At 39.4% G+C, this 15,010-nt stretch overlaps 1 protein-coding gene across 1 annotated transcript; it reads left to right on the plus strand.

Moving 5' to 3' along the window:
* The first annotated feature begins 212 nt into the window (after positions 1-212).
* On the plus strand, positions 213-13,249 carry ERLEC1 (endoplasmic reticulum lectin 1). Its single transcript, XM_009886064.1, is given in 14 exon segments — positions 213-246; positions 431-552; positions 1,762-1,842; positions 2,743-2,820; positions 2,967-3,030; positions 4,982-5,022; positions 7,366-7,589; positions 10,033-10,162; positions 10,601-10,762; positions 11,200-11,259; positions 11,756-11,880; positions 12,289-12,366; positions 12,494-12,569; positions 12,960-13,249. Coding segments are annotated over 14 exon segments (1,347 nt in total). The 3' UTR covers positions 13,032-13,249.
* The last annotated feature ends 1,761 nt before the right edge of the window (positions 13,250-15,010 follow it).

Consider the following 15,010-nt stretch of genomic DNA (forward strand, 5'->3'; position numbering starts at 1 on the left):
GTTGGCGGGGGTGGCGAGCGGTACGCACCTACAGAGGCAGCGGGCCGGAGGGCGAGTTTAGGCCGGGGCCCGAGTCTGGCAGCTGGGGAAATCCCAGGGAAATCTGCCCTGAAAGTCAACGTGGGGACGGCTGGTTGCAAGCGTTGTCTGTGTGTGTTGTTTCTTTAATAAAGGCCTTTCATAAGAACTAGAAATACGCAAGCAGGGGGAAGATGAGCATGGAGGAGAGCAGGGATGTGGCTGGAGGTAGAAGGATCGCAGCAAAGGAGAAGGCAAGCAAACACTAGTGAGCTTAAATGCCAAAGCGCAGTCTTGTGATATAATTGAGACCCAGGAAATACTCTGGACTGCGTGAATTAACTGTAACAATCATGAATTCAGGAATATTTTTAACAAGTAGCGTTAAAAAAACCACCTGACTAATCTATAGGTTGGTTGTTTTCTTAGCCTACAACTGGTGTCCTGTACAAAGAGGATAACTACATTATAATGACCACTGTGGATAAAGAAAAGTATAAATGTATACTTCCACTGATAGTAAGTGGCAACGAGGTAAGTTCAGTCAAGTCTTTTTTGTAATTATAAGCTGTAGACAAGTCTTTACAGTATCTTTTCTGTTATTTTTTTTTTTCAAAATGACTTCTTTTTTCCCCTGTAAAAGGAAAACGTTATCTGTAGAATGCCTCACATTTTCACAGTTCAGAGTAGATGCCTTCGCTTTGTATTACATACTAGCTCTACGCGAAGTGGGGCCAGTCTGAACAATCTTGAAGTCCTTATTTGGCAACAAACAATTGCTCTAATGTTCTCTTTACTGCCAAGTCTATTACTGGTTGGGAAATTCTTGTCTTTTAAGTAGCATTGTCAAATTCTAGGCCAGTTAACAACTACGAAGGTTGTTAACATTGCTATCATGGTCACCGTATCTGAAAATGCTATCCCAGTAGTGCTTCTGCCACCAGTAATTTTTATTCTCCATCGTCGCTTCCTCAGTTGGAAATCTGAATGCACAGTGTGGGTTTTAAATGAAAAAATAAGAGTACATTTGTTTGTACAAGAGAAGATAGATCGAGGAGGCCTTTGGTGAAGTTTATCGTTGGTCATTTGTTCTTCCAGCGGTTCATTTTTTTCATGCCGTGAGAATGTGCACAGACAAGCTGTACTCCTGTGTTAGGGACCTCCATTTTGACTTAGCCCTCATCCTTTAAGTGACTGACAGCACAGAGTGCTTCAGTGTAGGTGAGAAATCTTTAGTAGTGAGAACTTTGTGTGGAAATCTCTTCAACTGTGCATATTTATAGAGCAAAAATTACACAGAAATAAACTTCCACAGTAGTATGTATGCTTTTTGGATCCCTTTTTTTAATTATATAAGAGCTAGGTGATGTTCCAATTATACTGGATCAGCACAGCATCAGCATTGACTAACACATGAAAAGATTGTTGGTGCTGTTTTCCTGTTCACACGCCAAGCTGCTGCTCTGGACACGATCAAGTTGCGAGCTCCTACTCTTTTGTCACGTGTGTGTTTTTTAAACCACAAAACTCTTCTGTTTTTACTACTTTGTTTGTGACTTTTATTTGCCCCCTTTTTTTTTTTTCTAATCACCACACAGCTCCTTCAGTGCAGAAATTAATGAGGTTTTGTATGTTTAATTTTGTGATACGATTCTTTTAGATTGTTTTTTTACTATGGCAAATTAATATTAACTAACCAAACTACTATTGAATTTAATGTAATGAAATATCCTTCTATTCTAGGAAGAAGAAAAGGACTATAAAGGTCCTACTCCAGGAGAATTGCTGGAACCCCTTTTTAAGCAAAGTAGCTGTTCATATAGAGTATGTAACTTCTGTGTTGATAATTTAAATGCTAATCAAAAGTTTACAATCTAGTCCATTTCAAGGTTTAGTATAATAAACTGTTTGTATAAATATGTCCCAGACTTCAGGCACTAAGTCAGTCCAAAATGAGATCTCTACAACTTTGTGACCGTATCTTAATATTGCTGATAAAGTTCTTTATAATCGAAGATGTCTGGATTCAAATAAATTGGGTTACTATAGTAGCAATTTAAAAATGTGGATTTAAAATATTTACTTCCAGGAGTCAAGTCATAATGTGTGACAGTCTAATGAAAAGCATTTCTCAAAAAGTGTTAGAAGACCAAAACAAACATACTTCTAGATATTCTGAAAGTTTTCCAGTTTTTCATCAACTGTAGTCCCAGTTAAAAGATTCATGTCTTGCATTACAAGAACAAGCCTAATACCAAACAAGCTGGTAATGAGAACCAGAGAGCGCGAAAGTGGCCAAGTATTACACCTATGCAACATCCCACACGAGTCCTTGAGGAAGGAAGAGTGAGTCAAGCACAATTGGTAAACAGCCCCTATCTACAGCAGTTGCCAAAACCGGTCTGTGCTGAGTCACTACAGCTTAGCCTCAGTGGTGTGGGGGCAAATTTAGTCTTTACAACTTATTTGTTTTTTTTTTTTTCCCTTTGTTTTATCTGTATGAAAGTTAAGAAAACTTCCTGTTGTGTGTATTTGGAACATCGTGAAAATGCTTGGGTAACACTGAGACCATTCACTGTGCTATTGGTCCTGAGGGTGCCCAAGCCCACCTGCTTGGGCTGTGTTTTACTGCTGCAAAAGCCAAAATTTTGGGGGAATTGGTAAGGGTGGGGGCTGTAATGTATTTAAACAGGTATTTATTTTTTTATTATTATTATTTTTAAGATCGAATCTTACTGGACTTATGAGGTCTGCCACGGAAAACACATCCGTCAATATCATGAGGAGAAGGAAACAGGACAGGTAGGCTTCTTACAATTTAGTAGTCTCAACCCCCTTTTCCACTGGCACGTTCATGCTTAACTGCTGTAGAAGACTTGAATTTCTGTACACTTGAAAAAGTATGGAAAAAGGTAACTGAAATTTGTTTTAACTTCTTTTGATTGTAGAAAATTAACATCCAAGAATACTATCTGGGGAATATGATGATAAAGAACCCATTATCAGAACCAGGTTTGTCTTAGATTATTTTATTTTGCTGATGCTAATTTAATTATTTGGGTTTTATTTATTACTGTCTGAGAAATACGCTGTAGAAAATGATACCCGGTGTAATAGAATAGAATTTTGTAGATTACTTTTTCTTTACAAGATGTATGGTTTTCAATTAATTCCTTTTCAGCATCTTACATTGCATCCATCCTGTCAATTTTGCCGTGCTGTCTAACTGAGTAGAGTAACTAATCTAGCATAATGAATTAGTGTCAGGGAAGAAAACATACAGTATAAGAAATAGAACCAATATATGCCAGACCGGACTTCGATGATGTAGCCTGTTGCCACTCTTCTCTGGGTTGAGAGAAGAGGCTTTCAAACTGTGAGCAGAGGGCAGAGTGTGTAGCACATCTTGGACTCTGTTATTCTCTGCTATGAAATGTAGTCTGCAAACCCAAACATTTATAGCCTTTCTAGGTAGATTTGATCCTTGGAACTGTTCGAGAGTCTTTTTTAGGGATCCTGGCGCAGATCTTCAGAAATACTGAAGTGCCTAAAGCAGGACTTTGGTGGAAATTAGGTAGCTGAGCCCCAAACTCAAACTGCAATTTAGAGTAACTAATTTTCTGAGAACTTCAATTTTTTTTGCCCGTAAATTATTGTAGATGCTGGAAATTCTGTACCTGCCAAAATCTGCTTCCCTGAGTGAGCACTCTGGCAGTATATTATTCCAAAGAAGTCCTAAAATCCGCAGACTTAAGTGTTCATTCATCAGAGTTAATAGAAAGAATAGAAAAACAATAATCTAGTTGTTTGGGTGTTTGGTTTTTTTTTTTAATTCTAGGCTAGTATGTAAAAGGTGGGTACCACCATTTTTCACTTCCTGAAAGTGATTAACTTGAACACCTCAGTCTTGGAGGGGATGTAGCACTATTAATCGCATTCCTTTGAATTCCTACCTGTAGCCTGCAGTTAGGTATCTTAGTCCTGAAAAGAAACACAGCTTCAGAAACTGCATTGTTTGGCATTTCTTTATTAGTGAGTTACAGTGCTTGTTTGTGCTGTCATCAGTCCTGTGCAGAGATGCCTAATTCTCCCCAGATGCTGCTGTACAGAAAACAAAATGTTTAATTTGAGTTACCAATTCTTTTGTGGGGATAGATGCTGAAGTTACATGTGATCATCTTGAAGTCATCATATCTGACTCTTTTAGGATGTTGACCTTCTGTCCTTTCCGCTTAGGTGGCAGACCGTATTCTTTCTATGCTTCCTATACAGCACTTCACTCTATTTCTCTTAAAAAATAACGTAGATGGTTTCTCAAGTGTGATACAGTAAACTTGGCACAGCTCAATGGGTGACAGCAAAGCAAAGTGGCCTTTCGCTCACTGAATTCTGAGTGGAGTCCAGACTTTCTCCCGAAGCAGTTGGGAAGGCAAAGGATAGCTCTCACCTGTGTCAGCCTGCAACCCCTGGCCCATAGTGATGTTTACTCGCATGATCAGTAGTGTGGCATGCACTCTGGCCTCACTTCTTCCTACAACAGGTGTACCCTCTGAGGCTGGCTAGTGGGTGGGCTGAAGTACTTGCCTGTTTACTGTCCCAGGCTGTAATTCACTCGCTTTGAAAAATGTAGTCAGCTATCTCTCGAAGAACAGCAGTAGCGACATGTTCTTCTGCCCTGAGGGCCTTCCTGTGGTGCTAGGGCTGGATTTGACCTGTCCTACAAACTCCAATTTATTTTAAGACGATACTAACTCATACTTTGTTCTGTTTGCTCTGGACCCCAGATCACTGTTTATTGCCTGCCTTTCCTCTTTTGCACCTGCAAGTTCATGAAATTGACTCTTTGCAGTTTATACCGAAAATACTAGCAAATACACAAAACATACAAACTTCTCTGTATATAATTTCATTTTATTTCAAGTTCACAGACTTTATGCTTACCTCATTCTTAATTATTCCCTAGATCAAGAAGAGAAGGAAAATCCAAAAGAAAGTGCAAAAGAGGCAAGTGAAAAACATCTGTTTTAACTTTTGCCGTCAATAGTGGAGGCAATTTATATATGATGAGATTATGTAATTAGTTCCCTACCAAAATGACTATCAAAAAATGAAGCTTTCTTCCTGAGCTGCACTCTTCTTGCTTTTGATTATCAGTCCCAGCTCAGAAAGCTTATTTAGTCTAGCTAGTCAAATTTCTTGCCCTTCTACGTATTTACATTAGTTAACGCTAATCTTAATCAAGATGAATTCTGTACTCCTCTCCTATGAAGACAATACACATAACCACAAAGTCACATTATGTTCTAGCAATGGTTATTTTTCCAGCTACATCAGAGATCCCAGTTCCCTTAGCGACACTTTTGTGTATTTTTGGGTTGGGGAGAAATGCTTAACAAAATCCTACAGCACAAAATCCCTACAAGAATTGATGACCCATCCCATAAAACTCTGTGCTTCCCTTTTCCATTAGAGAGCTTTTCTGTTTGTTTAGGTCCCAAAACTCAATTCTGAGTTATAACTTTATAGCAAAACAATGGAAGTGCTTGAATGTTGGAGTTTGGAATTGGCAATAGCATATTTGACCTGTGAACAGACACGCACCTACCTTATTTCCAGTTACCCTTCATTTTAATTCTGAAATGAAATTTTTGTCTACGTGTTCTTTGTAATGCTGATTTACATAGCACAGAGTGGTTCTTCTGCAGTGGATCTCAGAAAATAGATGTGCTTGGGAGGTAGTTGGGGAAGCAGACCCAAGTCAGAATGTGGCCCAATCTAGTGGCAGTGGCCGTTACACCTTTTTGAAATGAAAGAAAACTAGGTTCTTTGTAGCGTGACTTTTTTTTTTTTTTAATTTCAGAGTCTTTTAACTGACTTTTTTTTTTTTGACAGCATTTATGGTGTACGCACACTGTCTTGGTTTCAGTCCATAAAGAATTTAGACTTGCAATTTGGGTGGAATCTCTAGTCATGAAAGGGAAAGAATGTGTAACACAGCTGGGTGGTGCTTAAAGTAACCAATAACTGCTGTGACTAGAGATTTATCTTAAGTGCTACTGGGGTGCCTTCAGTTGTGTGCAGACAACAGCTATCTCTGTTTAGATTTCTCAAATAGTTACATTCAATGAAATACGTAGGCATTATTTTTCAATTTTTAAGGAAAAATCACTTGTTTCTTTCAGAAAGATAGAAGGGGAAGGCACTGGTACCCTTTTTGTCAGCTCTTTTGTGCACAACAAAATATATCTTCGTTTCCCACCTTTGACTGAATATTGAAGTATAGAGTGGATAAGTGACTGGAAGCCAAGGAGCGCCCAAGCTGCCAGCATGTTCATTCTTTAACCTCATGAATGTCTCATCACTTCATTCGTGATGGAACAGTTTTCAGGAGGAGTCAGTGGCCTGTGACAGGGTAACATGGTCTGAAAACCAAAGCAGGTGAGATACAGAAGGATCTCAGGTCCCCGAGTTAGTGTCCTGACCACAGAAGGCACCACTGCCTTCTAGCACAGAGCCTGATTTGTTGTGCACCAAACCCCTTTACTAGCGTAAGCAACATAGGCAGAAAAAGGTCTAGTTTGTGAGTTCCAGCATGGCTTTTGCACAAACAGCTTTTGATACCCAGGAACTTTACCTGCTTCCAAGATAGGAGCCAGGAGAGGGACTTTTACCAGATTGGGGAATTAATTTATTAAAGTGGAAGCTGGATGAAGCACATGAAGGAACAAGTCTGAAGAGAGCTCACCTAAAGTGTGTACAAAAGTGGGATTCACTTTGTATACATCATTAACTTTGTTAGCCACAATAACAGGTGGTGTGGGATACTCCGAATAAGGAGCAACCCAGGCTGGGTATGCTGAGAGGTGTAGTGCAGGTCGTGGGAGAACTTTGCAGGGGCATTTTTAGATTCTTCGCGGCACTGAAATGAAGGTAATGTGCCTGGCCAGACCTGAGCTGAGTCTGGCAGAGCTACTTGCATCTCTCTATCTCCTAGACTTCAAGGTGAACACAGCTGACTCGGTGCTTTTCCAAAACACTGCACTCAGCTGGCAAACTTTCTTCAAACTGAAATACCAGGCAGCCTGTGCAGAGACAGCAGCTGTTTTTGCAGTCAAATACAGCTGGGCTTTGTCATCAGACCTCGTGTGGCTCAGTGCGTTTGTGCAGTGCTGTGCTGGAGGTGATAAACCAGAATATGTTTGGATGTTGCAGAAACACCAAGTAACTACACAGGGGCTGGTTTTAATCCAGTAATGCTGGCTCTGTACAAAGTAATAAGTGTTTTTTCTTTCAGAAGAGTCAAAGGAGCTTTACTGTTATTCTTAACTTTTACTTTCTTTCACCTAGATACCTACAAAAAATATAGAAGGGCAGATGACCCCATACTATCCTGTAGAAATGGGAAATGGCACACCTTGTAGCTTGAGACAAAACCTACCCAGATCAAGTACAGTGATGTACATCTGTCATCCAGAAGCTAAACATGAGATTCTTTCAGTAGCAGAAGTTACAACCTGCGAATATGAAGTGGTTATATTGACGCCTCTGTTATGCAACCATCCTAAATATAGGTACGGTACTCAAATTTTGGCTAACATGATTACTTGAAATTTTTATCAGTTTTCATGTGTGTTTGTGTTTCTATGAGTCATATATCCAATTGTGGTTTCTGGTACAGAGCTGTGACACTTGTATGTACTTACTTTGGCATGTGCAGTTTTGCCATGTCTTAAGTTTTCGTGTTAAGTTGCACAATATTTTCATGTTGTAAGTCTCTAGTGATTGATCCCATATGAGAAGCAGATGGGAAGTATAACTTGATTTTCAACAGGTAAGTTTCTAGCCCTGGCATTCTGGAGAAACACAAACTAGGACATTAAGGCTGCAGGCAGATTAAGAACACCCTGTCTCCTCTTAGTTTATCATTTTTAAGTCTTGGGGGATCATCTTCATGGTATTCAAAGACTGCAGATTGCATATGTGCATTATATGTGTGACTTCAGCTTCTCTAATTTCAGAAAACAAAAGTATGGTCTTCAGCCATGACCTTAACATTTATTTTAGCAATACTCCCAACTTAAGGAGCTCCTGTCTGTCTGCTTTGTTGCCTTACCTTCAGCTGTGTAAGTAATTTTCATATGAAGAATTCACAATATCAGTGTTATTTTCCAAAAAAATGAAATTGTGTTTAGGATTCTTCCCCCCCACCCCGAATTGTACCGTGCATCTAAGGGATGCGTGACCCTTAATTTCAGTAATACAGAATTTTGACCTTTCAAGAGATGTAAACAGAATTGCAAAGTGTACATGACATACAAGTGAAGGGGGGAAATAATAGACAGGAGTTCTGAATTTCCCATGCACACAGACATCAGAACAAGTTAGTATTTAATCACTGTTCCGAAATAGGCAACAAAGTCTAAAGGACAAAATCCTCAATTGTGCATTTTATAAACACTTGTCAGTTGGAGTAAATAAGTTATGCTATTGTTCAGTATTTAGTACCAATTCTAAATTTTCTCATGTAGATGGGCTTGGTAATACTATGTTATCTCTTGCACTTATCTCTTGTACTATTATCTGTTTACTATATGAGTCTTTTAAGCCTCTGTAGCAGTAGAAAAACAGAAAGTGCACAGGCAAAGTGTTCTATCCTTTGATAAGAATAAAATCTTGAGCTGCTACCTCCTTCCAAAGGGAAAGCACGGAAGGCTTCACGGCCACTAGCAGGAAATACTTAAAATAAACATGCAAGATCTTTATTCTTCCACTTACGTTATCTTAGTAAATAAAGGTAGGTGGAGATCGCAGGCTGGAAAAGCTGTTCAGTGTCAGCGGAGGTAACGACAAACAAACCCCATTTTAAGTTAAATGCACTTTTCCTCTCGTGGTCCTGAAACAGCACTGGGCAGTACTTCAGCCACCAGTGCTTTCTCTCTACATCCATTGTCTTCTCCAATAATGAACTTCGCATTAACTTAGCAAAAGTATATCCATTAGTTCTAGTTATTGTTTGGGTACAGTTTGACTTTTTTTTTTAAATTGGTGGGAATTGGGGACAGGGAGGAAGGCAGTGAAAAGTAATATTTGTTTACTGCAACTATTAGTCTTAATGTTGTTTAAATAAAAGTCAGATAAAACTAAGCTGCTTTGGTACAGGGCTTATTTAATCTAGAGTGCAGTTAAGATTTGGGAAACATTCAGATTCTATTAACTCCAGTGGTGATGATCATACAACTGCTGCTGTGCATTACAGACTCCTCCTAGGAGGACATCACAAAGAGGCACCTGGCCTCTGAAGCAGTATCTGCATGTTTGTTTTGTAAATAAGATTTCTCTAAAGAGGACCTTTTCAATGAGACGAGCAATGGAAACTGAACAAATGCTTCATTTGTCAGTATGATCTTCATTTTGATGTCAGCTTTATTTTACTATTTTCTGTTGAGGCATATTTGGTGTTTTAATGAGGCCTTCATTTATGTAAACTAAGGAGCAAACTATGTTAACTCTGCTTCATCTGTTTGCTTTTTCTTTCCTGAAATAAGCTGCATTTTGTAGACATAGCTCATGAAGAGAGGTGATAAAGGGTATATATGCAGTATGAAAAGCTATACATGAATAGAAGAATGTATTCTTTTAATTATATAGGAACTGCATCGATCAAGTTTAACCTTTGCAGTTTCCTAGCTTCTGAGAGTGTTTTGTGGAGCTATGACACGCGTACAATGGTACATGGTATGCGTACAACGCAGTTTGCCTTTTAATATGCAGCTTTTTCCTTTTGACAAAGAGGGGTCAAATTGCATTGCCAGTTGTCAGAGTGTGACATAGTGAGACTACACTGGGCAAAAAGCACATTTACATCAGTTGTAAGAACAGTGTAACTTTGGCTGAGATGGTGCAAGTAGAAGAAAAAAAAAATACATGCCTCAGCCTAGCTCAGTCAGAAACTTACAGCAAAAAAGTATGTCTTCAAGGCGTAATAAGTGATGTATTGCTAACTCGTTTGGACAGGTTCAGGGCTTCCCCTGTGAATGACATCTTTTGCCAGTCTCTGCCAGGATCCCCACTTAAACCCCATAATCTGGAACAGCTGGAGAAACAGCAAGAAATGATGAAGATGCCTTTTAGAAGGGTTAAGGAGGTAGGATTTGTTTAATTTTAAATAGAAAAACATTTATATTTGATGTTGTAACACGTACAATTTTCAGTTCTTTGGAGTAAGTTCTCTTACCCAACTTTCTAAGGCTGTGTCAGTCTTTCAGATAATCTTTAAGCTTGTTGAAATCATCTGTAACTTGCCTTATTTGGAAGGAAAACAAAGTGAGTAAGTTTGGGCTACTAATCTAAAACTTGTGTAGCCTTTGTAGCCTACAGTTTACAAACATGCTAAGTTTTTGACTTCTGATCTTTTTTTTTTTTTCAGCTATGCTGAAGACAGTGGAAACAATGACAAAATGTTTTCATACTTTTTCCTACAGCCTACTTCACCTAGTATTAAGTAACTTCCTATAACTTATAAGGCTTTGCAAGGGACATATAAAATCTAAATGGGTGTTATTTCTATGTACTTTAATTTCAGGAAGAAATGCATTCAACAAAAGAAGAGAAATTTTCTTCCATTCATAAGCCTGTTGCTGTTGGAAGCCATCAACTATTAACTGTGGGAACAACCCACATCTCCAAGTTGACTGATGACCAACTTATAAAGGAATTTCTTAGTGGTTCCTACTGCTTCCATGGGGTGAGAAATAAAGCTATGCATAATAGAGTAGCTACTCCTCAATTGCACATACTGGTTTATGTATTTGTTTAGTTTTTCAATGAACTCCGATAGTTGCATTCTTATACACATTCCCTGTCTCTGAAAGAGGAAAGTATTTCTTTAAAACATGCAAATAGTATACAAATAGTTTAAGGAATTTAGTCCTATGCAGCTCTTCAAAGAGTCTTTGCTTAAACTCATTAATTCCATCCCTTGCCTATGTCAGTTAGTCTAATAAGAGATTCTCTCTCAGTGCAAACCTTGAATTAACATATCTAATTAAAAAATATGGAGTTTTACAGCTAAAATTGCCAGTGGTTTAGGGTCTGGAGGGAAATGTATGTGGTTGTTTTGGGTTTTTTTGTTTGTTTGGGGTTTGTGTTTGGTTTTAATGCTGAGATTGTACCTCTCCCTAGGGTGTTGGTTGGTGGAAGTATGAATTCTGCTATGGCAAATATGTTCATCAGTATCACGAGGTATGTTTAAATAGTTTTATGTTCTGCCACTAGATGGCTGTAGCTGGGGGGGAAAAGGGTTAGAGAATCTGTCTACAATTTGAAAAAAGCAGCATCCTTTTCTTGGCTGATCAATATCTTGGGTTTAAGAAGTTGGATTTCAGAAAAGGAATCCTCCGTGTGCTGCCTAAGTTTATGCAGGGGGATGTAGGTACCACGTCAGATAGAGCACAGTGATAATCAAAGCTGAAAAAAATGTGGGTGTGTTTGTGGGAATACTTTTCTGGTCATTGAAACACTCTTATCGGGTCACACAGCCTGAGTGGCTGTTCTGAAGAGACCACTGACTTGACTCTTGACCCTAATACAAGGTCAGTCATAGTTTGTCCCAAATGCAAGAACCTGTTATGTTGACAGCAGCAAATTTGCTTTAGCAATGATCTTCTACACATCATTAAGATATTCTCACTGCTAATCGTTTAATACAAGATGTAATTATCAGCTTTTCCTTTTATAGGATAAGGAAAGTGGCAAAACTTCTGTGGTTGTGGGTACCTGGAGCAAGGAGGAACACATTGAATGGTCCAGGAAGAATGCTGCTAGAACCTACTACCTGCGAGAAGACGGCACGCAGACAGTCAGGTACGCTGACAGTCACCACGATTACTGCTCTGCCTCTCTGTTGCTGAATTGGTCTCATACTTGGGATAGCAAAGAATAAATGCCAGGGCCCACTTCTGCAGTTTACAAACAGATACAATAAACTGTCGAGAGCAGTATGTATAGATTTTATGTTTATACTTTCCCTAATCAACGTGCAACATCAGAAGAGGGAATTCAACTCTGGATACAATGCAGAGAAAGAATCTTCCACTAGAGAAGAACTACTTGCTTCTGCAATAACTGAAACACAGCATGTTACTTCTTTGTTTTGTATATTAGAGTTAAATATTTGAAGAACAATGAGATGCTGTGCCATACAAGTTAGCTGTGTTCTTAAACATTGTGTTCAATATTGCCAAACTTTTTCATTCCAATCTTTCATGGCAGGATGGTGTCTCACTTCTATGGAAATGGAGATGTTTGCGACTTAACAGACAAGCCAAGGCAGGTGACTGTGAAATTGAAGTAAGTTAACTTTTCTAGTAAACAATTCCTGTTAGCTTAGTAAAAACACTACAGATACTATGGAAATACGTTTTACTTTTGTGCTTATTACATGCTAAACATGACAAAATTTCTCTTCCGTTTTCAGATGTAAAGAATCTGATTCCCCTCATGCTGTGACCATATACATGCTAGAGCCACATTCTTGCCAATACATCCTTGGGGTATGTAGAGACATACTTGAATTCCCTAAGGTCAGGTGCCACCCAGTAGAGGAAATCTCCAGGTGCATGTTTCCTTCCAGGGACTTGTCACAAAAGATTCCTGTAGTGTATTTTAGCCCATCCACGTAGCTGCTAACCAAGCATGGCTTATTGTGCAATTGCATTTGCTTAGAGAAAGGAGGATCATTATTAATTATGGTAGTCACATTGTTAATAAGCTACAGAGGTCATACCCAAAAGTAAAAAGCACTTACTAAATTTTACAAAGTGCTGCTCAAATACTGTGCCTCGTGCAATGTGTTGTCATTAATCTCACGATCCCTCTTGCAATCTCTTGTAAAAGTCTATCGATGATTTCACAGTCTTTAAAAATAATCTCTTATGTTCAAGGTGGAGTCTCCAGTCATCTGTAAAATTCTGGATACAGCAGATGAATACGGGCTCCTTTCAGTGCCCAGCTAAAGCCTGTGAAGCAAGCCATACCTGTCAACAACCCCGCTGGCGTTTTCCACATTAACATCCCGTCTGTGAGATGACAGAGGCAGAGAGAAGCTTTCAGCCAACCAACCTCACCAGCGGAAATCGATACAATGAGGGACTTGTGAACCACTTTGTGTATAACTATGTGTATATAAGAGGTTATTGATAAACTTTTAATGATTAAAATCTTGTCTTGCACTTCCTCTTTGACTTGTGTTTGACACGTTCTGCAGTCATCATCGTCATCATTAAGGTATAAATTATCAACTTTAAAAAGGCAAAATAAACCAGGTTCAGCTTCCAGTGAGGAGTTTACCTGCCAACAGAATGAAAAAGTGAACCAACGCTTCTTGCTCAGCAGCCACTACAATACTAACAATTGTTCTACTGCTGTAACTTACTTTGTCCAAACACAAATGTTACCTCAGTTTGATTGCTTGGAACTGTATTAGTATCACAATCCTCCCTCCTCTTACTTTCCTTCCTTCAACTGTTATTTCTTCTCCCAGCCTGGGCTGCTTTCCAGGACTGGGGATTTTTTTGGTTTGTGGTTTTGTTGTTCTTGTTTTGGATTTTTTTTATATGAAAACTGTAAGGTACATGTTAATATATTTAGTTTGCTGATCATTCTTACTGACAGCAGTCAGATTTGCTGTTTTGCTTCTAAGGACGCTAGGGTGTGATACTGGTGATCTACAGTCAGCATTTTTTGTGGCAGAGTGGTCAATATTGGCTAGACCTCTGGCCTCCCGCTTGTCTGTATTCAGCCACGCCGTGTTGTGTGTGTGCTTCAGTGGTTTCCTTTTCAGTAACAAAGACTCGGTACATGCACCTGCCTCTTCCTGGACAATACCAGGCTGGAGGGCTGTTTTCTGGTAGCATACCTACCCCACAAATATGATGGTTTTTTTTTTTTTGGTACAGGCACATGAACTTTTAGTCTGAGCCTGAGGGCATTGTGTAGGGTCTGTAACAATGCGTGTGCTGGAAGGGGCAAAAGCCGGGCAGCATTGCGGTCTGCAGCAACGGTGTACGTTCAGTATCTTGATAATGCAATGTAAGCCCACCAAGTTTCCTCTTTTCTAAAGCTATTGTGCAAGGTGTAGGAATTTCATAACTCTGTCAAACGGAAATCCACCAACCATTTGGCATATGACTCATTGAATACCACCTAAAATACCAAGTTAAAGTGTTAGACTGTTGCAATGTAAGAACCATTTTATTGTCTCATAGAGCAGAACACCAAAACAGCAGCAGCAGGATGATACAGCCTTTAAAATCAGTCATTGTTCATGATCACATCCTTCTTTCTGATGGCTTAGCAACGTGACAGAGGAAACTGAAAAAGGGGGAAGAGAGACTTCTACCCAGATTTTTTTCCCCCCAATCTTCTTGTGAAGCGTTACATAAGTAACACTTTGCTTAGTTAAGTTTTAATCCTGTATTGAGCCAGTAGCTTTTAGAAAAGAGAAAACATTAAAAGAAGTGTTCTCCTGACTTCAGATCTTTAACTTAGTTTCCCTAAAGTTCTTTTACTTGTGCAAAGTCAACTGGACCAATCTCATTAACCATCTGGTGTGAATCTGGGCCCTGTATTGACCAAAGTTTGTCTTTGGCCACACACAAGCAACTGGTTGCACAATCTGCAAAGCTTTAGGAAGGGCTCCCCACCTCGCTACCTACCCAGCTTCTGATGAGCATTTCAGCAGCAGCTCCTCCAGCTGCACTGTTACCCCGTGGCTGCTGTAATCTGAGTTCTGGACACTGACACAGGTGTCACTCGCTCAGGTCCACAGCAGCGAAGATGCATCCTAAGTCAACATACAGTAAGAAAAAATAGACATATTTGTCCTTCACTTCCCTAAGCTGTCTTTGAAATGGGCTGGATGAATCCTCTCATGCAGAATCACAGAATGGTCAGGGTTGGAAGGGACCTCTGGAGATCATCTAGTCCAACCCCC

Source organism: Charadrius vociferus, unplaced genomic scaffold (assembly GCF_000708025.1).
Source record: "Charadrius vociferus isolate BGI_N301 unplaced genomic scaffold, ASM70802v2 scaffold455, whole genome shotgun sequence".
Lineage (NCBI taxonomy): Eukaryota > Metazoa > Chordata > Aves > Charadriiformes > Charadriidae > Charadrius > Charadrius vociferus.